Consider the following 26,526-nt stretch of genomic DNA (forward strand, 5'->3'; position numbering starts at 1 on the left):
GTATAAAGCTCCTTTTTTACTGTGAGGTATTCTCATTAAAAACATTGTGTAGCTATTAACTAGTAGAATATATAGTATACGAAACCGTTTTGTCGTTTGCCCGGCTGTGGCGAAACCACCACTTTTTGATATGTTTTGGAAGATACTATATGCGCTGGAAATTCTGTCTGTCCATTACTTTCCTAATTGAATGCATAGGTATTTCGGTAATGTTAAAAGTGAATGCGTCCAAAATTTACATTTCGCAATTATTTGAAAAGCTCCAAGCTTCGACAAAATCCTGACCTGGTTCTGCATGAAAACACGCTTATCGCATGTGGTTGCTCACGTTAATATTCATGTGGAATTCCCAAGCTTAATATTTTATAAATATCACCGCATTATATTCGTCGTCATATATTTCATTTCCAAGCAAAGGCTCTGAATACATTTAATGTTCTCACTTTTCAGGTATGGAAGCGCTGCAGACAGCAATTAGCTATTGGGAGGACGCGCTTGAGTCGTATGTTTCCCGGGGGGCGGCCGCGGGTGCTGCGGGAGATGCACCGCCTCCCGCCCGACCCCTGGCGGTCACCACCGCGGAAGAGGCGGAGTTCTCCAGGGAGCTCCACAACCTCCTGGACTCAGCGTACAAGCTCCAGGATGACTGTGAGGTTTTGTTCTTGGATCAGGTGGGTCGTCGCCTTTAACCCCTTCTTTCCCCGTCGCTTCATTGTAAAAGGTTTCCATGGTGAGAATGTTTGTTTATGCATATGTTTCCTTCTTGTTTAAGAATTGGAATAAATCCTTTTCTGCTGTTTTCGGGAAGCACGACTGTAAAACGAGTATTTCTTATATCTTCTATTTAATTTAGTTTGCCTTCTCTTTTAATAGAGTTATATTTACTCATATTGTAGAGGCATTGTTCCACAGGTGGTGTAGACAGATGGTGTGCATGTAACTATTACACTTTGTGCAAGGAACAAAATCATTAAAAGCAATTTATTCTGTTTTAATTTTCATAACCTTTAAATATTTAAATTCTTCGGACAGATTAAAACATTTTTTTAATATATTCAACAGATTCAGGCGAGAAGTAGTGGAAGTTCGTCATTATGAGAAACAAATTTGCACTTTTCCTCAGATTTATTGTAACGTATAACGCGTTTCAGTTCATCGAACCATCTTCAGGGACAAGATGGTTCGATGAACTGAAACGCGTTTTACGTTAGAATAAATCTGGGGAAAAGTGAAAATTTGTTTCTCATAATTTTTGAATAGTTTATTTTGAAAGTGAAAGTTTTTCCTAGGACTTGTTTAATTTTCTAATTCTCCTCGATTTGAGTGCTTGATTTTTTTCATTCCGATTTTTTGAGTGATTACTACTGAATTAACATTTTTCTGCTTTAAGAGGTTTCCCTACAATTTCTGAACGATGAATCGCGTGTTACGAGGGGTGTTCGCATGGTAAATCATGATCTATGGGTGAGGGAGAGGGTGCAGATTATAGCCGACCATAATCTTGACTCTCAGTATGAGATGATTTTAATGTATGACGTGAGAATATCATGTGATTTTTTTGCATTGAAAACAAAATTCACTGCTAAGTACCTAATTAATTCTGTCATGTAGGCTCGGGTCATGTAATTATCCCCTGCCACATACCCTAGCGGTGGCTTGAAGGGTACTAAAAAGACTAAAAACTAAAGCTAAAAATGGAGCTCTTGATGTGCCCTTGATATATTTTTATTTGATTTAAGATAAAAAATATATCTTTTACCCACATAGAGAAACTAAATATAGAAAGACGTCACAGTAAAATTATTTTTGAAGGAATTATCGCTCCAAAAGAATATTTGCCGTGATAAAATGTTTTAACGCTATACTTGAAAACTTCATGTATTCAAGTTTACTTAATGTGCTTGTTTTAATTGACTGTGTAATCTTGCTAAAACTTAAAATGTGACATCAAACAGGGAGATAAATATTTATTAGTCGGCCTTATATTATGTACCGTACAATTGTTCAACTTATTCTAATGTTTGGAATAAATTATTTAGTCGCCAGCCGCAATTATTTAAGTAATATAATTCTTTATGGCTGACGAACTCGAAATCTGTTAATTTGTTTGTTTTTATGCTAAATATTCTTTTCTTCAGATTTTAAGTTTTCTGTACTGGAGGAGACGGGACTGTGAAGCTTACGGAAAACTGCCTTCTGAAACTATTATTTTGATGTTTATGGAACAGACCATAAACGATGTATTGGTATCTTGTCTTCTCCCACCACTCCCTCTAGCATCACTCTGTGGCAGCGGTTGTCTATAGTTCCTGCTCACTTGAGCTGCTTCCGTGGTCATGGGTTCGCTGCGGTGAAGCGGCAATGGTGTTGGTGAATAATCACTTTTGTTCCCACTCTTGTCCCCTCTCCTTATTCGTCTACCGCCCTCTCACCCCCTCATCAAACCTCGAGTGGTGGTGGTTCGCTCGCGGGACGGGAAATCGCCAAGTCGTGCTTTCGCACACCCTTCGCTCATTCACTCTCTCTCTTTCTCGTTTGCCTTGTCCGGCGGCTCTCTTGGAGCAATTCCTCTCTCTGACGGGGAAGAGGGGACGATTCAAGTCTTGTATCTGAGGTGGAGGTGCGTGCATAACCTGGGAAGTCCAAGCGCTCGCTCCTCCTCGGAAATAATGAACAACCCCAGGCCAAATTTACGTCAGCTTTTCGGAAGTTGCAACGCCCGTGTTCCTGTGCCAGCGTTCGTCGAGTCGTAATCTCGCAATCCATTGCGAGTTCTTCGGTTATTCATATTTATAGGTAGTTAATTTTGTTATCTCCGCATAAACATCGTAGTAAATAATTACAACGTATATAATAAATCGAGTTATTGTGGTAAATTATTATAAATTTGGGGCCGCAAATCCGCACCCATTGTGAAAATGAAATACGAAATTGGCCTACGTAGTCATTGTTCCATAGATGGAGAATTTTATATATTGTTCTAAAAACACCGAAGAACTGCTTTTGAGTTTATCACGCCCCTTCATCCTTATGAGGCCATTGGCATTAAACAACGGGTCAGCAACCATCCTGAAATTAAAATGGTAAATTTAGTTCGCTAAATCGTTGCCTAATGTTTCCAGGCTGTAATTTAATTTGCCTTAAAATCGAACGTTCAACGAATCGAACGAAATCAAAGTAGAATAGTAATTAATATAGGTAGTCTTAATTCGTTTACGGGATTGATTGGATTTGCTTGCATTCATATTTGTTTTTGGGAATTATTCAATTATTTTTACGGCATACTCATGTTGTCCTCGTTGGTTTAATGATGAATTTCATTCAAGACCTATGATTCGTACCAGTTACGTACTGGTATATCCTGCTCGCTGCTTACTGAAGTAATCTCGGAACGGAAATCTGTTTTTTTTGTGTATTTCTCTCGGGCTGTCTCTATTTGGAATAAACCCGCCCGAAGGGTTTCATTTAATCGCGACGGCATCTCGTAGATGGCGTGTTCTTGGTGCATCGCGTGCCCGGGACCATTGCCTTCCCATTTGACCGGCCCTTGCGCCCTTTATTAAAGAGGCGGGATTAACGGCGGAAGGGATTTCACCCGGCCCGCGTCAGGGAAACAGCAGGAGATAAATAGTAAGAATCGCGTAGGAAAATCAAGAGAAATTGAAAAGTAAGGGGAAAAGGATTACTAAAAGAGGAAAAGGGAAATGGAGACGACCCACCCTGGTGATGGAGGAATAGGACTCCGTACTCTAATTCAAGAGAGTTTGGATTATACACACGTAATGAACGCTGATGGAAGTAAGAATGTGAGCTTCGATATGGTACGATAACCTCCCTTTGGGTCAACCAGAGCTGGCAGATGCCTGGCTCAACCACGCCCAGTTCACCAGAAGTCCTCTCATTGAAAGACGTGGCCCCTCGCCGTAAGGGAACGGCTAGCACGGCAGGCCTTCCAGCTACCAACGCGAGGGAAAACACAGGGATGGCAATTCCTGTAACCTATCGCATCTCAGCCGTGCTTAACAATCCCTCCTCCTCTCGAGGTCCAACCCTCTGGTAGAGCAAACTAAGTGTAGACATGTCCCGGTGGAAATCATAGAGTACCTTCTGAACGAACCTCGCCTTAAATCAGGCTTAAAGTGTCCACTTTTCTCCATAATCATTACAATTGCCACGTGAAAGAAAAGGAATTGAATCTAAATGATCCCGCAGAAAAAAAACCAGGTCAACGGCCCTTTCTGAAACCACAGTACCCGAAACAAAATATGTGCATGTGAACCATTTAGTCTCTCGCCAGCCCCCAGTCTCCCCAAAAGGCCGGAAGACGGCAGCGGGAGGAGACGACAAAGGGAAGGAGTATCCAAAACGGTAAAAAAGTCTACCGTTAACCGAATTTCTGGCCCGCGGTCCACCAAGTAACCACCAGCAATCTTTACGAAGAGTTCAACAACGGGCCGGGACAGTATATGACGCAAGGCGTTGTCGCCACCGCAAGCACGGAATAGCAAGTGAAAAAAAATAGTAAATCGTTCTCAAAGACAATAGGGACTGGCAATGAGGCAACGGGCGATGTTTTCCAGCTGCGAATACCCTCGGGTTACCTCTTTCGTGGGGTCTCATATTCGGATTCTTTGCACGTGAATCGACGAAATCCGTAATATAGCTCAGACCGTAGGTGAAAATAGCTAGAAATTATTTACTCTTCAGGTTAAGATAAAATTATGTTCGTCGTCCACCACTGACTGACTGATTACACCTATGGAACCTTTGGACACACATAAGAATTACGTCTTGGATGTATTGCGAAATATTTATGCATCGAATATATCCTGCATCTTCAAAACAGCTCGCCCAACGCGGGCACAGAATGAAGCACATGGAGTAGCTGCTCCTTAACCAGGACACAGTGATTGAACCGCTTCCAACAAGGTCTTTTCCGCGTTACCAATTGAAAATCATAAAAATAGTTACAAGGAGAAATTTCTCCAAATATCAAACCTAACATACGTAAAAGTCGAATTGAAGCCTTTCTGCTCCTCTCCGATAACCAGAACACCAGATGCCAAAAGTTTGCGTATCTTCAAAACTTGTGGTCTCGGCCAGCGTTGCGTGTGCTGCGGAGGGCAACGCGACAGCCAAAACTGCACCATGCAATACCCTCAGGCATCGACATGTGTAAACTGCAGTGCCATGCATACAACTAATTACTGCGGATGCCCTAGTCGCAAGTCATTCGTGTAAAACTTAAGAGCTATGCGTAGAAACTGAAGCATAGCTGAGCCGAAATTGGCAACAAAGAGGAGCTACCCGCGGAATCTGCTCCGGCCGAGAAGTCATCGGAGGCCAAAGAGAGGCAAGGACGCGGATTTCAAACAGCAAGCAGCTTTGATCGATAAATTAGTTAAACAACTCCTCGCGCCATAGGGCGGAAAAAAGACTGGGAAACAGACGGAGAATGCTACGAATGGACAGCAGCTAGACATCTCATTCTGAAATATTCAACATTAAACATCACAACGTCCACCATACGCACATATGGAATTCTGTACACGATTACCTACCGAAACAAGGCAGGAAAGAAGTGTCACGTCAACCGGGAGAGAGAGTTCTGGCTAATTTTCATGGCACTGCGGAACCGAGTCAAGGTACTCGAAGGCTTCACAAGCGAAGAGAGTGGAGCAAAACGATCAGTCTTTCCCGCAAAAAGACGATTCAAAGTGGAGCCAAGCGGGCGCGATAAAACAAGCAAAAGGCTCCTCAATGCTACGGTCGCCAGTCTAATTTTACAATACAATACTTGTAAAGTAAAGGAACAAGGGAAGCTGCTTTTTCTCCAAGGGTCATCATAGAGGATATATGAAGACAAACCGCTTTTCCATTTACAATATTAATGGATCTGGAGAAATATTTTGACAGAATGACCTGAAATTTTATGATACCCATTCTAAAAGGAATGGGAATCAACGATAGTAGAATGATACAAGCTCTCTGTGTACACCTGGTTGCAGTGATGACATACGGAGAAATAAGAGAAAAAGCAATAGAAAGATTCAAGGTATACGTGCTCAAGGTCTCCCCAGGTTTTCTATGTCTCAGGAGATAATTAATCAGAAGAAGGAAAAGGTGGCGTACAAGTGCGAGACCATAGATACGCTACGATTTTATTATATCATAGCTATTCTTACAGAGTAGAAATAAGACCCGAACAATAAAGTACGTACTAACCTCAATGTTACATAATGAGATGGGGGTTATGTAGGAAGAATGGCCGACCCCGGTGGCGGCGGGGTAACGTCCTCGTCTGCCATTCCAAGGGTCGCGGGTTCGATTCCCGCCTGGGTGGGTTTCCCTCCATCTAGGGCTTGGGTGTTTGTAAATGTGACCATTGTTATCGTTGTTAATAGTTCGATGTAAAGGCACAAAATGTGCTGTTTTCGGACTTATACTGAATAAATAAATAAATAATATTTAAAAAAAAGAAGAGCAGTAAAAATGGTATTTTCAAGGTTCTGTTCGAGCGGTTCGTGCGAACCGAGTCAGATTATTTGCGTCGATTCATTAGTGCGCTAGATGAAACTTGGATCTTTCACTGCCTGAGATGAAAGGACAGCCAAAACTGGACTGGAAAGGGTGACCTGGTCCGGAAAAGGCGATGACGGTCCTGTCGGCCAGGAAGGTGACGGCGACAGTTTTTTGGGATGGCCACGGAATTTTGTTAATCGATTATCTTAAAAAAGGTAAAACAATGGTGGAAGAGTATTACGCGTCATCAACTGGTAAGCTGAAGGCAAAACTTACAAAAATCGACCGTATCTGTAGAAGAAGAGAGTGCTTTTCCGTGATCGCCATGGCTAAAATTCACGAATTGGTTGACAACCAACTATATTCCCCAGAGCTGGCCGCCAGTGACTTTTTTCTGTTTCCTAACCTTAAAGTTTTGCTTGGAAGTCAGAGATATTCATCGATCGAGGAGATTATCGCGTTATCGCATTGAAAAATAAAAATAAATATAGGTAAAAAATGTCTCGTTTATTTGTTAAGTATTCAATTTTTTAGACTACAATTTATTTAAAATAATTGTGAGACCTAAGATTTATGCCTGACGCGAATAAAATACTCCAGTGACTCTTTTATCATTTGAATTCGCACATTTCCTAACTCTTTCGCAATTGAAGGTGCGAAACGATAAATATTGCCTCTATCCATTTACAATATCAATGTGAAAGAGTTGGTCCTTTCTAGTATAAGATTATTATTGTAATGTTTACTTTTCCTCCTCCTGGTTTCTGGCTGTCCCAGCGTTCATTTCCGTTGCATTGACCGGAGAGGAAGGGATGGTGCATCATAGGGGTAGGCAACCACCACCTGAAACTTCCTCATCGGAGGTTACCCTGGAAAAGTGTCCTGACCTGGAGAACGCCGCTTCTGCATGTGGGCGTCAAGTTCACCATCATCTCAGGGTAGCGCGGGATTTATTATGTGTTTTGATTATTACATTCTCAATGGAGAGTTATCGAATAGGTAATTCTGCATCGCTGGTCAATGTTGGAGCAAACATCCGGCAGCGCTACCTAATGTGATGAAGCCTGATTAACTCTTATTGACTCATTAATGTTGGCCAAAAAAAGAGTGAGGACTTCTTTAGCCGTAATTAAATTTGACGCCAAACGTGCAAAGGTAAACCAGAGCAAACTTCAAACTCACGTGTTGATTAGTAGGGAAATTTAAGCCCTCGCCAAGGGCCGAAGTTTAGGGTGCTACAAAAAATTTAAGTCCCGTGCCCTTTGACCCGGTGGAGTGGGTTTCAGTATCCTGATCAATCAACTCGTGTGTTTGGACGTTTGCCAAGGTTTAACTTTGTACGTTTGGCGTCCAATTTAATTACGGCAATAGAAGTTCCTCCTCTTGCCTACGCTGAAGAGGACTAACTAATTCTGTCAGCGGAGAGTGAGAGAGAGAGAGCAAGTGAAGGGTGACTCGTTCTAAATTACTTGGCAATCATTTTATGGCTTGGATTGGCATTTTTCGGAAAATACACATCGCATCGTTTGCATGAATGTACGGATATCCTACCGACTCCATCGGCGAGCGCGCCACCCCCGCCCTCCCCGACTTCCTTCCCCCCCCCTCTCCTCGAGGGGCAGCCTCCCCCTTTAGCGTTCGAGTGGGGAATTGCAGGTGGGCGACGGTTGTCGCCTTCCGGGGGCCGCCGGCTGGTTCTCCGGCTTCTCCCCACTCGGTCTAATCGCTTCGCTTGTGTTCCCCGATCGTCCCCGGCAGCGCTCCGTCCTCTTCCGGGATGACTCGTCGGCCGTCCGGGAGTGGGTGGCGGGCAGCGGGCGGGCAGCCGGCAGCTCTGCCACCGGTGGGGCCTCGCGGCGGGGTCACCTGAGCCGCGGCGACTCGGACCGGAGGACTAACATCACGGGGGCGTCCTCGTCACCGGATTCCTTCGCCTCCGCGCAGGATGTGGTGAGTTATCGCATTAATTTTTTTATAGCTTCGAAGTCCCTAGGGACAGCTTAATGTGGGGGTCCGTTTCTCCGACTCTACAAGTAGATTCGCCGATGTCGATGTCCTCTCTCCCGCCCTAATTAAACGAAGGCTTCCGATGAATGTAAGACCATCACGAAACTTTAGCTGGCGTGATTGACATATTTGCAGTGGCACCGTTTCTAAAAGGCAACTAATAAATCCTTCCATGTTAGTGCAAAATTAAAAAAAAACAACACAAATATCAAACTTTAATTAAAAACAGCCGGCCATGGTTTCGGCACGGTTTGTCAGTATCAAGTTAAAAATCGGTGGAAATGGTATCATATTTATGTCATATTAGGAGAGTTGTGAGTCGTATTTGAAAGCCATTGCAACCTTTATTGGTATTGGTAGGGAAGGGGAGAAGTGGGAGAGAGTATGGGTCGGGGCTCTTTTTGAAAAGTTTCCATGCGTCTGTAAAGTGGTGGAAGGGAGAAGTGTGATCACCACCAAGGCCAAGGTCATATACTGCCTTGCTGGGTAGTCGTAGGCTGGGGGTTATGGGAATGTTGAGAAGAGGACAATGGGAGCGGGAAACAAATTCGTTGCACAAGTTTAAAATAGCTGGACAGTTCGCAATTTCGAATTGTTCAAGGAAGTTCAGCTTCCTCCCTTTGTTAAATTGGTGTGAAATCACAAGGTCAAAATTGCTGAAATGGCTGTCATCAAACATATGATGTGCAATGCCAGACATTGTGCCACGATTCATGAAACTATTTCTCTGTTTCTTTGGTCTAATATTGATTTTTCTGTTGTTTTGGTTAATTTTGTTAGTATCTGTAATTACAGTCATCACAAACGAATACGTGCACACCAACTGCATCACAATTATCATGTTTATCTTTATCATCAAAATATAACTTACCGACAGTACGAGGATTATTAGAGGCACTCTTCTTATTTTATCGAAGGGAATAATTTCAATAACTTTGCATCACTCATTCGGTTAATCTTTCGTCCGTGAAATAGGTGTTAACGACCATATTTGTGGCTTGCCTTTCATGAGATACATCTATCAAATTCGGAGTTGGGGATGATGAGACACTGTGTTGAAACTATGGTCGGGTGTTTTTAATTGACTTGTGATGGTCGACCTGTTTTTTTAATTGAAACTGTGGTGGAATGATTTTAATTAAAGTGTGATAGCTGCCCTGCTCTTTGTGTATTAACATGGAAATCCATAATTATCTCCAGGTGAAGCTGGAGACGCTATCACGCTTTACATATACTTTTAATTCTCACCCTCCGCCTCTACTGACGGTATGAATTGTTACAGCACTTGTTGCATGCATGCGTAATACGGTATGGAAATTGGAAATTTTATTTTTCATTGAAAACGGTTTCTAGAGGATATCTAAATCGGCTTGAAGCTTTGAGAAACGGGTCCCCGGTTACCCTCCCCCCTGGCCAGGGAAGAGAGGACGTGGTGATCATATCCGGCCCCCATTAATTAAATAAATGTCAATTATTCTGTGATCTAGCTGGATCCACTTCACAGGATCCTCGCTAGGATGCAATATGGTATTAAGTTACTATTCATATACCCCTCGCATGCTGAAAGTGTATTTTTTTGTTTACTACCAACCGAAAAGTATAATTTTTTTCATTGAAAGGGTTCTAGAAAATATTGAATCGCCAGCGATCATGTTGATAACTCATATATATATCTATGTATTTTATTTGTGTGTGAAAGTGTTATTCTAAAGGTTAAGCCGCGATATTCCGTTAACACATTTAATATTTGCTTTTTTGGCCTGCTGTATGATGTTGATCAATTATGTTATATCTCAGTGTGTTATATTTATTGATACCAAAAGAGTATAAAAATAATTAGATCAGTTTAACTACGTTAAGGACCTCTGAGCCACCAGGCTCGTCAAGTGGTGCTTATAAATAGAGTTGATATACCAAATGATGCCAATCGGTTCTGTTCTCGAGGCGTAAGCACTCCCAGTTGCAGAAATGGGTGACAGGCCTCGAAGTCCCGGTTGAACGAGGGAGGGGTGCCTATAAATGTCATTAAAACCCATGTTAGGGGCCCGTCTTATCGTCGTAAGGGATGTTGATAGATATTGAAAGGTTTTTTTTACCGGGTAATTGGATGTTTTCGTCAGAAGGGGAATTTCAATCTCTTTCATTTTATGCATTGAATCGACGACTTAACTCTGAATAAGCTTGCATCTACCGTAAAGAGGTCCTTATTGGCACTGGAAGTTTCAAAGTGGAGGGATAATATTCCACAATGCGGGGAACAATAGCATTTATGCCCTTAATTGCAATATTTTGCTCAAATAAAATTCAAAATTGATATTTATACCCGACACTATATTTTTCTCCCCAGCAAAAGATGATTTACTAAAGAGTGCGTTGCGGTCTCTAAATTAATTCGGCTAGTTTCAACTTTGACATGATTTTCAGCTCTCTCTGTAAGAATAAAGGCTATGAAATCACTTTTGTTCATATATGAAAATCACTCCCTCCCCTCCCTCTTTGGAGGCTGCATAGGTCGGCTACGGCTTAGTGGTGCCATGATCATGATCTTCGGACGTTAAAAATGTCATCCGTTGATATCAAAAATTTACTGTCGCATTCATTCTAGTTTATGGCGAATATTGATATTCCAAAGATTTTTTTAACTTTCCTTCTACACGACTTCCTTTGAAAATGTCAGCTGAGTGATATGAATGTGTATTAAGCCATAATGTAACTTTTACTTAAATTAAATTCGGAGATCAGATCGGAAGGCCTCTGGAACTGGCTTCCTCCTCCCAGCTTTCGGATTCATAACCCGGTATTTCCTGACTTTTAGGTGTATTCAGGTCTCTGGTTTTGTGCCTTTTTGGGAGAACTTCGAGGGTGTACGCATGTTTGATGGAACTTCTCCTTCGTGCACAGCAGATCACTCAATGCATCACATATAAAAAGAGACTTTATCAGTCCGATGTTATCAAACTCATTATGTTCAGATGGAGAAGATTGTGCTTTGAGATGCGCTGTAGAGACCAGAAGATGCATTGTGAAATAGGGGGGGGGGGCTGAGACCCCTCGGAAAACCCGTGAAATGTCCAGTAAAATATTTTTAAGAAACTCAGTAATTGCATGGTGTACAACGTTTCAATGATAAGAGATGGGGTTAAACTTGTGTCTGCATACCAGGCTGGCGGAGAGCATTGTGGGTGTTCGATGAGTATCATGGTTAATCATAGGTACGCATTTCATATTCGCCTAAAGTAAAATTTTTCTGCCTCACAATGGCAAAATACCTGGCGATTTTTTTATTTGTTTTGGTGTTGTGCTCAATGTCACATTTTTAAATTGTGAGAGGTGGTGAGAAAGGGGGAGGAGGGTTTGGTAAAGTTTCACCAGAAGGTTTATTAAATCTTAAATTCTCGAGGCGTCATATTTGGCGAGCCGAAGTCCCGAGTCGATAATACGAATATATAATGTCGTGTATCATTTCTTCTATACATTAGAAAACCGGTGGTAAAACAAGTCTGAAAGTGGTTTATTCAAAAGCTATCCGGGTAAGCTTAGCGTACTATTGAAATGACGGCATTTTCAGGCTGCTAATATACGTAAAATGTGATAAAAGTGAAGCGATAGACCTTTAAACCTGTGTCCGTCTAAAAAAAATGTGTCGGTCTTTCATTAGTTTCAGATTAGGACTGCATTTTCGTGTAGAAGAGATCGATAATATTACTGGGAATACATTTTGTTTTAATTGAAATATTTTCCATGCTATCATTTGATGATGATTCAGCCGACCGGGTTCATCAGGTTCGCCTTGTAACTAAAAAGGTTTTGGGTTCGAGTTCCTCCTTGGGAGCATGAGCGTCGTGCCAACTGCGGTGATTCGACCTCTTGGATACCTGATTACAAACCAGGAGTGGATAATCCAGAAGCAGGCGGTCCACCAGATACTGAGGGAAAAAAAAAATTATATGAGTTTAGAATTAGGTGAATCCTTTTATGGCTTAAATTTTAGACGCTCGAAAATTGGAATAATAAAATTAAACCTATCAATTTTTCGATCACACTGCAGGAAGAGAATGATTAAATTTTGCAGGTTTATTGCCCAATGCCAGACTTTGAAACAATCATGCTACTAATAAACAGAAGCACGCGTTTAATACATATTGCATATCAATAATACAGGCTTGCTGTTATCACTGGACTAAGAAAATGTTTCAGATTATCAATTTTTCACCTTTTAAGATAAGTATGATTCAGAGAGGTGAATAAAATATATAGTGTGTTATCATTTCAGCCTAGTCCGGGGGAGTTAGTTCTTTAAGTTTCAAATGGAATTTCCATTTCTCATTCTGTATGGCACATCAAGCATCAATGTTCGTATTATACGCAGTTTGCATGGTTCTCGGTAGAATTCGACCACAAGGCGTACCCATGGTATGGCACAGATTGTGCGCTCGTCGATGACGAATAAAACTCGAGGATTTTTCAACTCGAGGCTCATGTAGACGGAAAGATAATGGTGTTTTTTAACCCAAACAAAAAACTTGCAGTTTTCCTCTTACTTACACGTAAGATTTAATCACGAATTTTCAAATATTTGTTTCGCCATTTACGACTAATGTAGTGCGACGAAATTAGTCGTGATTAAGACTATATTAATTGAAAGTTTTATTGAAATATATTAATTCACACCTAAACCTGTATTGCATAATCGCATTTTTTTGGAATAATTTATTGCCGTAATTTTTTGATTAGTTTTTTCACATTCATAATTGTCGCGAGAATGAAAGCCCTATCATAAATGTTAAAAATGTTTCCCCATTCAAATTATTGGTCTTCTTAGCATTAAAAACATGTTTATTAACCCTTTTCGACAAAATAAAAGGGTTCCGGAGAATTTGTTAGTGGATCTGCCTCGCAACCTCTTGACTCTCCGTTCTTCTTGTCTGCAACCCCCCTCCAGCTTTCGCATGCTTCCCTCCGTCTCTCTTCGTTTCCGTTCTTTTGCCACTATCTTCCTTTTTCTCTCTCTCTCTCTTCGTGTGGTCTTTTTTCTTTCTTTCCACCCTCTTCTCTCCGCAGTTTCTTCACGAATTCGGCGTCGCCACCGGTTGGCCGGCTCTCGACCTATGGTTGCTCTACGGCTCCGTCGCCATCCTCGTCCTCATCCTCTTCGCCATCCTCGCCCTAATACCCGCCATCGGCCTATTCCTCATCATCTCCTACGCCCTACAGCACGATCCCTACGAGGAGTAGGGATCCGTGGCTCGCTGACTCGGAGAGGCGACTATCCCAATTACATCTCCGAGAGGGCGCGCCATTTCAAACCCCTCGAGCACTCCCCATAGCCTTTTAGGAAATGCTTTCACCAGAAATTGTCCCTCTCAATTATCATCCTTAATGCCAAGAAAGAAATCCTTTCGCCCGTTCAACCTGAATTTCATTTCTATTCACTTGATTACTCACCAGTAACATGTTAATCGAGATTATTAGACTCCCTTTTAGGGTGTCCATCGGCTGGAAACATTTGCATAACACCGTGTCGAATTGGATTTATTTTTCATGAATAAATCCGGTAGTCGCTTTTAAGGCTTCTGTGATTTCTCTTCTAAACTTTTAGTTTACCGATGGCGTTGTGTTTGAAGTTCTCTCTCGAAGTGTTAATTAAATACGCAGCGTAAAAAATTCCGAATCGTTTAAGTATTCAATCTCGTTGGTGGAAAATGGTAATCTCGTAGCTGAGAAAATTTGAACGCTGGGTATTGTTTTACATTAATCAGCGGTGCTTTTTTGTCGGATTCTTTCGCAAGATGTATGTTTTATTTAAATGCTGTCGCATGTATAAATGTTTATGTGAAAATCGATTGAGGGAATTAAACTTTTACTGTCAAGAGATCCAAGGAATAGATAAACCAGGTGCGCTGTAATTTTCAAATCCATTTTTCAATCCGATTGTTAAGGTGGTTTCCGTAGAACTGAAGTGAACTTTTTGTTTGGCAGGCAGTTGAAGGTGCAGCAAAAGGTGTTGGCATTGTATAGGTTTCACATTTCACAATCAAGGATTAACTACGTTAAAGATTTATAGATGATACCTGTAGATCTTTTATGAATTTTATGCTCTATAAAACCTTTGCCCCTCCAACCTTCCTGTGAATCAACATGTCACCTTTTTTTCTGGGGATCGAGATGATGCGGGGGCGGGGGCTTCCCACCCAAAGGGCCCGGGTTAAAATCCCGGTGGTGTTGAATATTTTTCAGTGTTATCTCGATCCCTACTTGAGGTGCTTTGTGGAGGGCACTTTGAGTGAGTACGCTGTCCGTCGGATGGGACGTTAAGCTGTTGACCCCTTGGCGCCTTTCGGAAAGAGTAGGCTAATGCCGACGCTGGGTTTCTCTCCACCCTACATCCTTTCCCGTCCATCCCCTACGGCGCAAACGACCTCAGCTGTCGGTCGCCTCCCCTAAATACTAATACTACCCTTTTTTGAAGCAACAAGGAAAGGGCAAACACAGTTAAGTAGGAAAACAATATCTAATCATCTTCACCAAGTCATCGTCCTGGCTACAGCATTTGAAAGTAAAATTCTTCATTTACACAACTAAAAAAATTAAACAAATACTATATGTAGAAGGTGTATGTACGAGGGTCATCCGGAAAGTAGTACCCGTTCGTGAAATAAAGACACAAAAGTAAATATTAACAAACATAAAAAATTTTATTTGAAAGAGGATACTTTAAACTACTTCTCAACATAATCTCCAAGCAAATTAAGGCATTTGTCATAACGTGTGACAAGTTTCTGTATTCCTGCTGCATAGTCCTTCGCCGCCAGCTCATTGAGATACGCGAGGGACCCATCTTGCACAAATTTTTGCATAATGCAGATGGTGTTTAACAATTTCATGAACAATTGTTCGAGAAACATTGGGAAAATGCTCACAGATGTCATCAATTGTGACGCGCCGATCGTTCCTCACGAATTCGTCAACTGAGCTCACCAGTTGGTCTGTAATGACAGACGGTCTCCCCGAACGCTCATCGTCGTGTGTGTTCCCCCTCCCCATGTTGAAGTTGCGACACCACCGCCGAACAGACGACTCGTCCATTACATTGTCTCCATACACCTCCTTTAATTGGCGATGAATATCACATGGGCGAACGTTTCTTGCATTGAGGAATTTAATCACTGCCCTCACTTCACAACTGGCGGCGTTCTCAATTTTTTTAAACATTGTAAACAATCACAGAAACAACACAGGCAATGCTAGCGTCACGCAACTTGGCTCAGAGAAGGCAGACAAGCCACTGAAGCTATCTGACCTCGTCCAGCGGCTACTCGCGTCGTCAGCACTTCATGCGGCACGAACGGGTACTACTTTCCGGATGACCCTCGTATATATATATACATACGAGGGTCATCCGGAAAGTAGTACCCGTTCGTGAAATAAAGACACAAAAGTAAATATTAACAAACATAAAAAATTTTATTTGAAAGAGGATACTTTAAACTACTTCTCAACATAATCTCCAAGCAAATTAAGGCATTTGTCATAACGTGTGACAAGTTTCTGTATTCCTGCTGCATAGTCCTTCGCCGCCAGCTCATTGAGATACGCGAGGGACCCATCTTGCACAAATTTTTGCATAATGCAGATGGTGTTTAACAATTTCATGAACAATTGTTCGAGAAACATTGGGAAAATGCTCACAGATGTCATCAATTGTGACGCGCCGATCGTTCCTCACGAATTCGTCAACTGAGCTCACCAGTTGGTCTGTAATGACAGACGGTCTCTCCGAACGCTCATCGTCGTGTGTGTTCCCCCTCCCCATGTTGAAGTTGCGACACCACCGCCGAACAGACGACTCGTCCATTACATTGTCTCCATACACCTCCTTTAATTGGCGATGAATATCACATGGGCGAACGTTTCTTGCATTGAGGAATTTAATCACTGCCCTCACTTCACAACTGGCGGCGTTCTCAATTTTTTTAAACATTGTAAACAATCACAGAAACAACACAGGCAATGCTAGCGTCACGCAACTTGGCTCAGAGAAGGCAGACAAGCCACTGAAGCTATCTGACCTCGTCCAGCGGCTACTCGCGTCGTCAGCACTTCATGCGGCACGAACGGGTACTACTTTCCGGATGACCCTCGTGTGTGTATATATATATATATGCATATATAGGTATATATATATATATGTATATATAGGTATATATATGTATATATATACATGTAAATATATATATATATATATATATATATATATATATATATATATATATATATATATATATATATATATATATATATATATATGTATATATAGGTATATAAAAGGCTGACATACAAATTTGTATGTGCAATTTGTACGTTAATCCTTGCACTCTTTTTCTACTTACATTGAGACATTTCACCCAACAACCTGCCATCGAAGGACATTTGATTTTTTTTACTCTACTGTGGGGAAATATTCAGCCATAAGGGTGCTCCTCCAAACATTAATTTTAGAAATATATCGCATTTGTTCTTCCCAAATTTTAACCTAACATGTATTATGCCTTAAAACCCAGAACTGTCCATCTGTGGCTTGAAATGGTTTTGTGACGACTGCCATTTAAATCTTATTTCCAGTGCAGTTGCACTTTGTATGAGTTATTTATAATCTCTATGTTTGCATCTAGGCTTTACTAATCACGCATTTTACGGTTAGTAAGCCGCATTGGTGTGCACTGAATTAATTACAACAGCCTTTAACCAAATTGCTTTTTTTTTCGCGTCCATTAAATTCTCAGTTGTGATGACGACTTGTGGTTTATTTTTATTTCTTTAGATCCGGAATGTGATTCGGAAATATGTTATAGGGACGCCAGTAAATTTTATTCTAAACTACTGGTCAACCTTCCTGTGATTTCTTTCCCTGGAGAAAAGCAAGATTGTAAAAACCTTTCAAAAATAGGTTGTTGAACGTAGATAATCATTTATATCTGCTTTGGTTTAATATCTATTTATTTTGTACTAATTTGAAAAAGCCATTTTGTCCTTTTAAATCGGATTTTTAACATGTAAATCACAATTAAGACAATTACAAACATACAAACCCTAGATGGAGGAAACCCACCTAAGCTGGAATCGAACTCGCGATATCGGGGTTGGCAGTCGGGGGCGTTACTACACTGGGACATGCAATATTATATCTTTCTCGTAACAGTCACAAATTGTCCCTTAATGGGCAACTCAGGCAATTAATTACTAAAGACGATTAGTCAATGACCAAATCGTATGCGATTATTTCGGTATGCAGCCGAAAATTGGATGGGTCATTTATATCATCAAATGCAAAGTACCGTTTTAAGGACACGATTTCTGTCAACGAACTTCGATTGCTAGCTAATATTGGATTTAAGGATTGTCGGACCGAATTAATCTGCCAAATAACACGTCTGTCAAAGCCTCCTCCGTTTCGAGTTCTTCCTGGTGGTTGGGCTCCAGAGGAGCAAGGTAACAAGCTTTACGGCACATCGGAATCCGGGGGATGCGTTGGCTACCAAAAGCGTCCGCGAGATAGATAAGCATTATATTACTTGCAATTAAATGGGACATTAGGGCTCGTTTTCATCTTGATGAATTCGAGGGGACGCTCGAATTCATCAAGATGAAACCACTCAATTAAACCACTTAAATGAAAAGGTTTATAAACACTCCATGGTCCATCGGAAAATTCTAATTGAGCCATAACAATCAATGGTAATTCATCTCATTGCATCACTAACTCTGAAACTTACATCACATTTCGATTCCCTCGTATTTTAGGCCAATTATTATTTATTTCGTAGTTAAACATCTAGTAAGATCCCAAGAGATGTAGCAGTCAATTGGTGGAAGTACGAACGTTGGGTAAAAATCGCTTTGAGTCTATTTCCACTTGTTTCTTTTGATATTACCATCCCATTTCAATTGAACAGTGTCGCAATCACACCAGATTTTGGCGTGATGAAAAGTATGAGTGGAAATCAATGCTGAGCCATTAATACGTAATATCAAGTAAGAGGTCCAAAATCTGAGCAGGTGGAAGAGCTGACGTATTTATTAAGTATTTTGGAGGAGTATGGACTTAGTGTAGTCATTTAAATGAAAATTATGAGGGCATTGATGATAGGGCAAAGGAAGGGTTAGATAGTTAGACTTAGATTTTGAGCGAGCACTGTATGATTCCAATACTTGTTCTTTTAAGAAAGAAGTTAAACGGAATAGAATGATGTTTTATGTTGCGTGGATGTAGGGAAGGATAGAAAAAATAATGATGGCGGAGAGGTAGAAAAATGTTTGGTATGGCAGGAAAAAAGTGGAAATTGTCAGAGAAAATACGTAGGGGGTTGAAACAGTGAATGGATGAGGTTTTAAGAGGCAAGGTGATATTGAAAGCCATAATAGGAAAGAAGACATTAGGTCGGAATGAATGAATTAGAAGAGGAATGAAACTAAAAATATTTTGTGACGAAATGTGTGGAAGCAGGAAGTATGTCGAGCTGAAGAATCAAGCGGTGTAAGACGAAGGGAATTTTTACTTCGCGGCGTCGTAGTCTTCTAAGCCTCTTTTTAAGTCTGTTCATGAGATCTCTTTTGTTACGTGTTTTTTTTAGTTTTTTTGATCTATCAAAATTTACCGGAATGAATATATTGCCTAGAATACAAAAATTCTTTATCACAGCACATTAGCGATTTTTTTTTCTTTCTTTTTTTTTGTTGTTGTCGCAGTCAGGGATAAGTGTTGACTCTTCGCTCGGGTGTGTGATTTGACCAACGATAAAACTGTAAAGAAATATTTACCCACTTGACCGCCACTTTCTTTCGAGTGGAGAGATATCCGGTCACTCGACAGCGATGCGTCCTATCGAAACGAAGAACATTCCTTTATCAAGCCAAATTTCTCCGAGTGGCTCAGAGGGACTCGCGATCCGTATTGGAGAGCATGGTCATTTATGTGGAATCAGTTCTAGCCGCGAGACATCGAAATCCACTGTGGGAATGAGGGCAAATCGCGGCGCAATGATGCGGTGATGTGTACCGCCGCTGAGGAAACTTCGAAATAGTTGTCCGGCCGATAATCCTCACTCAGCGTACATTTTCTCGTACAGAGGGAAATCGCTCGGGGCAAACAGTTTAGTGTTTGCCTTCGGAGGTCGGAATGCGATCGTCGCCGGGACGGCCCGTCGTCTAGTCAATCGTGGACCCCAGAAGTCTTATTTCCGTTCCTCTCCCGTGCCCTTTCGACGTCCCAAACTTGGGCTCATGGTGGCCTTCCGCCGCCTCGTACATTCCCTGGCGGCCCACTCGTGAAAACATCATCTTTTCGTCATATTCGAATCACGGCGACCCCCGGGAGGATCGGTGACGTCCCTCACATTCCGGCAGCGACCATCCTGGAAATCTCATCCTTAAAAAAAATAATAATAAAACCCTTCCCACGGCCGCCAGAGTGAGGGATTAAGACGGATGTCGTCGCCTCCGATCATCGCCCAAAACCTGAGCGGGGTGCCATGGGCCCAGGTAAGACACCTCGCCCCTCTTTCCTCACAATCCCTTCCATCAGTTTTGTGCCGTGAGAATTTGTGCGCCCATGGATTATTAACAGCACCAACCTCGAGAGTTCCACCCACTTCAACAGAACGCGTAACTAACCTCAAAAGGCGATTGATTGTTGGGGATGCGTCTGTCTCCCAGACAACGGTCGCACTTCTTTCCTATCGTTCTTTGGACTTCCGCAGCACGTTCCTTCAAACGCCTTCCCGGTCCTCTAGTATCCCCCTCCCAGTTGGGGCTGGTTTTGTGTGAGATGGTGCGCTGGGATAAGAGTTGAATGGCAAGCCCGGACCGTCGCGGAATAAGCCTTGGGGTACGTGGTCCCATTTGATTTTGGGTTTGGCGAATGCATGTTGTAGAAAAGAAACGGGGACGTACGAGATGTATTTGCCATCAGGAGGGTTAAGTGTGAGGCGGGTTTGTGCGGAGGCTGGGACTCTGGCCCCGTGGATTGTACCGGCCAAGTGTGTTGTGTGTAAAAGGTCCGAAACACATAACTTGCGCGAAACGCAAATGATTCCACGTGTGTTTGAAACAATGAGTCGAGAAGGAAACGGAGACGAGCACAGCGTATTTATTTTCTTTCCTGTTTGCGCTCAAGGCATTAACATTGCATTCTCATTAACATCCATCTTTCGAGGTGTTTCTTTCCGGTTTTTTGTGACAATGTGGTTTGTTTAGACATAAATGTGGTTATACTCAAATTCTTGGCAGTTGAGGAACCGTTAAGGGGTGCCAGTAATGTTGTTTACTTCATGGGCTACCAGCTACCCTAATAATTTGTCTCATAACGAGCATGTTTTTTTAACTCACTTTTGTCCTTGTGTGTGTGTAATATAGGACCCTAGTGTGCGTGAATTAGCAGTGAGTTTTTTACTTAATGTGTCAATCTTCCCCTAAAATTTCACATTCTTGAATATAGGTTGCTGATCTGAGAGAGTTCGAGGCTTTTGCTGAGGTGTTCACAGATTACGATAACTTCCCTTTGTATCAAACTGCCTTGAAACAGCTAGAAAATGGAGGAATTCCATACAGGTAAGAGTAAATAAAAATGTGATATGTCAATCTACGATCTGACATAAAAATATACCGCAATAATAATTTTTACTTTCTTTAGAGACAGCTTATCAAGCTCATGTCAAGTCTTCTTGTGGTAAAGTTTACTGTTGCCATGAGAAAATTAAATCATAGGAATAGATAAATTTGAGAGTATTTACTTATATCGCTTTGCTTTATTTTTAGCTCATGCAAGTCAGCTACAACTCCCAAGTTTTCCCAAACTATCGACTAGTCAGCGAAAATGAATATTGATTCACCCTATACAAGTTTTTATAGTGTTCTTGGGCTCTTTATGATTGAATGCTAACTCCAAGCTTTTAGGGATCTAAGAATTCATTACCAAGTCGATAGCTTTGCCTTGAATAAAACTTTTAATGTAAACCTAATTTGGGTCACTTTGGAGCATAATTTCCTTCAAAGAACAGCTGATTTTGTCATTGCACTGGATTCAAAATAAAGTGGATCCCATATCTCAGTTAAGAAAAAATTGATTTCATAAGTTCCGCTGTTACCATATTGGTACCAATTTTGTGTGTGCTTACTTTGGGTCATGAAGGGTTTTGAATCTTAATTTAAGACTTCTATTTTGATGAACGATAACTTAAATTCAGAGACTTGACTCAAAAGTTGGCTCAAGGATCTTTGAGATGTGGCTCAAAATGTGTACTATAGGGATTCGACCATTTGAATTGGCCATGATGATGATGAATTCATAAATGTGATGGTTAGCACTGTAAATTTCAGCTTTTATTTAATAATTATTTAATTAATTAAGTAGTACTTAGAGAAGTAATTTTGAATTATCATGCTGAATATGTTGATGGATGCCCAACATAATTGAGTGATTCTGTCACACCTAAAAGCTTAGATTGAATCCATAATTAAATTAATATGTGTTACAATAAGTCAAGTAGGTAAACTGTAAATGGTGAAGATTTTTACAAGCTCAATTGAGAAGACTTGTCAGGATTTAATCACTTGTAGCAGCTGTGTTGCTGAAGGTAAGAGAGCTGCAGGATTAGTGCCAGATGATAAGTTGTAGATTTTAGTGATTGACAGAGGATTACCTGTGGCATATGATTGGCTGCCATTTGAATCATTGGTGGTGGTTCCTTTTTAAATAAGCCAGAAAGTATTTTTTTTAAATGGTGCCCAAACATAAGTTGCGATGAAAGAGGCTTGCCACAATATTTGCTTTTCACTGCAAATCAAGTAATTCATTCTGTGACGTTGGCAGTTTTCCTAGTTGTCCTTTGAATCTCTCTCCATCAAAATTATGCATCCTTTGCTCATTCATAGCGCTACCAAATGCTTACAATTTGACAAATTTAATGCAGTGAAGGTGCAGCGATCACAATGTGTATGTGATAATCGTAATTGCAATAGGATGTCTTTGAGCCTTTTTATGCAGTTGTTAAGGGTTGAGCATGAATCGCTTATTTGTGTATTCTCTTACAGTTATCATGTAATGACAATGTGTTATAATAATATTATCATTATTTTCTGTGTCTTTCCAGGTGCCTACGTACAGAAGCTGTAAACTGTGTTACAAATGTTGAATACCTTGGGAAACTTTACTGCATCCGTCTAGGATTTCAGTATTTGTTTCGGCAATCATCAACATGGGTCTGGTTTGCTGACACAGGTCAGCAGATACTTACAGATCTTTTGCTGTTTGCTGACAAGGTAATTTCTTTCCAAGAGCCTTTTAATGGTTATACTTTCCAAGAAAAATTTCCAAATAATGAGTTTGGATTATCTATGTTTAATTTTTTTGTAAAATAATTACTAGAATTTTTAATGCAAAAAAGAGCCGTCAATTGCTCACAACCCTGCTTCAACTCTTAATCCTTATATGCTCTTTTCCACTTCTCCTCAAATAATGTAATACTAATACTAAAGACTTATTGCATAACATTCAGCAGTTTTTTGAAGTTAGTACCTATCTCCCATTTCTGTAGTTCAAATGGAATATTATGTTGAAAATAATGTGAATTTGTTGATATTTGAAGCATTTGTAGTTAATTTCAATTGCAGGGATAGATATTATGAAAATATGAAAATAAATGCAATTAATGGAATTCAAATTTCATTGTTACCCTCTTTGTGAATCAGAAAGGGAGGAAGGCAAATCAGTTCTGAAATCAAATCTGTTGGCGAAAAAGGAGGACTATTTGATAAGTCTTACTTAGATAGAACAAGAGGATCACAGATCAACTGAGTTTGAGAAATGCTGATGTGTGTGTGTGTTTGATTTGATGCAAATGTGATTTGGAAGTGGTGTATATGTAGGCGAATTATTTGTGAGGGATAGAGAGGAAAAGAATAAGCACTTAAAAATGCATTCAGGAATTTGAGAGGTAATGCAAAAAAACAGCAAAAAATAGTTTAAATTATAGGTCGCCAAAATAGTTTTTCTTGCTCTATTTCATTTAAGGAGTAAAATGGAATTGCACACTCATAAAATCATGAATTGGTTTTGCAATAAATGGATTATGTCATCACCTTTTCAATGGATGAACGAATCATCAATAATTAAGCTGGAATAGGGCTGTTTCTTATAGGATAGCCAGATTAATGAATGTTAAAATTTCTAGAAATTGTGCATGGAACAGTATAGAATATTTTTTTCATACACAGGATCCCAAGGACTTCCTTATTGCATATGAGGACATGCTGAGTTTCCTTCAATCCTTAGGGGGAAGGGATGGACCTCGGGCCAATTTTCGCAATTCAGCAGATTCAAAAGATGTTGAAGATAGAACTTCATCACAGCAGTATTCAAACACAACTACGTGGGCTGATGTAAGGACACGCCATTCTGGTTTATGATGATAAATATAGGTCTTTTAAATGAAGTTCATACATAATAGCTTTTGTTTAATCATTAAAATTATTTAGCTTTAATAATAGTACATCCATACATTTTAGACTTATATGCACAATTTTGTTTGAATGGTAAGACCTAAAGGTGTGGAGGCAATATGGATTCACTTTAACTTTGGAAATAAGTAGCTTTTTAAAATCTACTAAGACTGATCCTGTGTAAAAGCTGTCAATAATGATTGATACCTTTCTCTTTTGATAAAAAATGACATAAAAGGAGTAAATTTGTCTGCTACCCCAAAGTTAAAGCATTATTCTCTGTGATATTCAGCTGTGCTATTAATATTTAATTTCTCTTTTAATACATGTAAATTGCCCCTATTGTTAAATGGCTAGTATTGTGCGTGCAAGTTATGTATCCGTTTCGAATAAATATTAATTGCTTAAATATTTCTTTAGGTGGAGGAGGAGTTAGCTACTCGGGGAGTTAAAGCCATGACTTTCTTTGATGTTGTCCTCGATTACATTCTTTTGGATGCCTTTGAAGACCTAGATGATCCTCCATCTTCTGTTACAGCAGTGGTTCAAAATCGTTGGCTTTCTAGTGGATTCAAGGAGACAGTGAGTCATTTACTTAGGTTTAGAACTTTTGAAGAAACTTAATTTTATTTCAATATTCATCATTTGTAAATACTTTTAACTTCCTAAAAGTATCCTAGGAACTATGTATTATACTGCATCGTATTTATAATGGTTTAATAAAATTTTCGTGATTCATGGACTACTTTTGGTCCCCCGTGTAATTCATATGCCAGATAGAAACTTGTCAGGAAACTGTCCCATCACTTTCCCTCAGGAAGATAGAGCCTCACATTTGCAATATGATGTAAGGGCATTCATTTCTCCCTGTAAAATATTCCAGTGGTTATATTTGCAGTCCCCCAATCCAATTTCTGGGTAGAAACGAAAGGAAGGGGATGCCAGGGAAGAAAAAAGAGAAAAGGGGTATCTGAAGCAGCAAAATAAAATGTAGAAAACCTAAAGTTTTGTTTATGTAAAGTTAAATGAATCCTATTCTACCCTTTAACAGAGGCAAGAAAGTTGAGGATTTGCTAGAGAGCTTTTAGAAGAGTCTATTGGTTATCACACTAAATAAAATGAATGACTAGGTTAAGACTAGAAGGAAAGACTGAAGGAGACCTGTTTAAAAACCAATTATGATTCAAAAGGAAATGTGGAATAAGGCTATTCTTCCTTTGGAATTTATGGAAAATATTATGAATGTTAACCAGGTTGTATGCTTAGCATTCAAGATTTGGATTTGACAGTGTTATGTGGAAAAAATGATAGAATGGCCTGAAAAAAATTTGAATTGATTTGACTTGCAAAATACAGAAACAGTCACCAAAAGAACCAAGTCACCACATATCATTGAAAAAAGAATTATACCTAAAATATGAAAGTGAAGGAAAAAATGGGCACTAAAGACAAAACTGAACTAAAAATAAACAACATCCCGATTTGTGGTAGGATGGAATATGGTACACCCTTTCACAATATGTTTCCCTCACTACCTGTTCAATGAAGCAGAGTAGGTTTCGGTGCATCTCCATATTCTCTGCACTGAAATACTCACCCCATGAAGGTCATGGTGTGAGGACTAACCTCAAATATTTAACTTCCTCTGCTGTTGTTAATACGGAGTCCTCCATTTTTACAATCTGCTTATCACTTCTTTTGCTAATTTCAAAACTGCATTTGTGTATTTATGTTATGTCCAGCTCTAATCCCCATTCCTTGGACTGATCAAATATTTTGTCTAAATCAATAGAGAGCAACCTACTGTTGTCGTTAATTCAATGTATACCCTTGTGCTGTCTGCAAATAATCTTAAGGTTGCTAATAACATGTGAGCTTAAGTCATTATTATATATGTGAAGAATGGTAGCTGACCTATTACTCTTCTCTGAGGGATGCCCAAAGTTACATCTACCTCTGTTTAGCACAAACCATTCATGACCTGTATTTGTTTGCTGTATGACAGGAAGTCTCTAATCCAATTAATCACTTTACCATTGATGCCATAGTGTTTAAGCTTGTGTATCAGTTTATTGCGGAGGAGTTTTTTTAAGGCTTTTTTGAAATTCAAAAATATTGTGCCCATTTGTGTGTTGTTTTCACCTGACTTAAGGATATGGAAGTTAAGATGTCTGTTGTCAACATATATTTGGTTGAAAAATTTATTAAAGAGTGATTTAGTGTACATTTGATTATATATTTTTAAGGCCCATCAATCATTTTGCATCATTAAAATTTTTTATTTTCATGTTTTCTTGCAGGCATTGGCTACAGCAGTTTGGTCTTTACTAAAAGCAAAGCGTCATCGGTTGAACCAACCCAATGGTTTCATGGCTCACTTTTATGCTATATCTGAACATATCTCTCCTCTGATGGCTTGGGGCTTCCTTGGTACAGATGAAGAGCTGCGAAGTATTTGTCAGTTTTTTAAGGTGGATATTGGTCTATGCCATAATTAATGTT

The 26,526-nt window shown here is 40.1% G+C and overlaps 1 protein-coding gene across 1 annotated transcript in view; it reads left to right on the plus strand.

Moving 5' to 3' along the window:
* LOC139690520 (mitoguardin-like) overlaps positions 1–26,526 on the plus strand; it is a 35,322-nt gene that overhangs the window by 3,257 nt on the left and 5,539 nt on the right. Inside the window, exons 2-8 of the mRNA XM_071588020.1 lie at positions 451–671; positions 8,281–8,472; positions 21,023–21,135; positions 22,677–22,845; positions 23,800–23,964; positions 24,445–24,606; positions 26,325–26,495. Coding sequence (XP_071444121.1) covers positions 451–671; positions 8,281–8,472; positions 21,023–21,135; positions 22,677–22,845; positions 23,800–23,964; positions 24,445–24,606; positions 26,325–26,495 — 1,193 coding nt within the window. The remainder of the gene's footprint in view (positions 1–450; positions 672–8,280; positions 8,473–21,022; positions 21,136–22,676; positions 22,846–23,799; positions 23,965–24,444; positions 24,607–26,324; positions 26,496–26,526) is intronic.

This window comes from Hetaerina americana, unplaced genomic scaffold, assembly GCF_022747635.1.
Source record: "Hetaerina americana unplaced genomic scaffold, ioHetAmer1.1.p SCAF_1, whole genome shotgun sequence".
NCBI classification, from domain to species: Eukaryota; Metazoa; Arthropoda; class Insecta; order Odonata; family Calopterygidae; genus Hetaerina; species Hetaerina americana.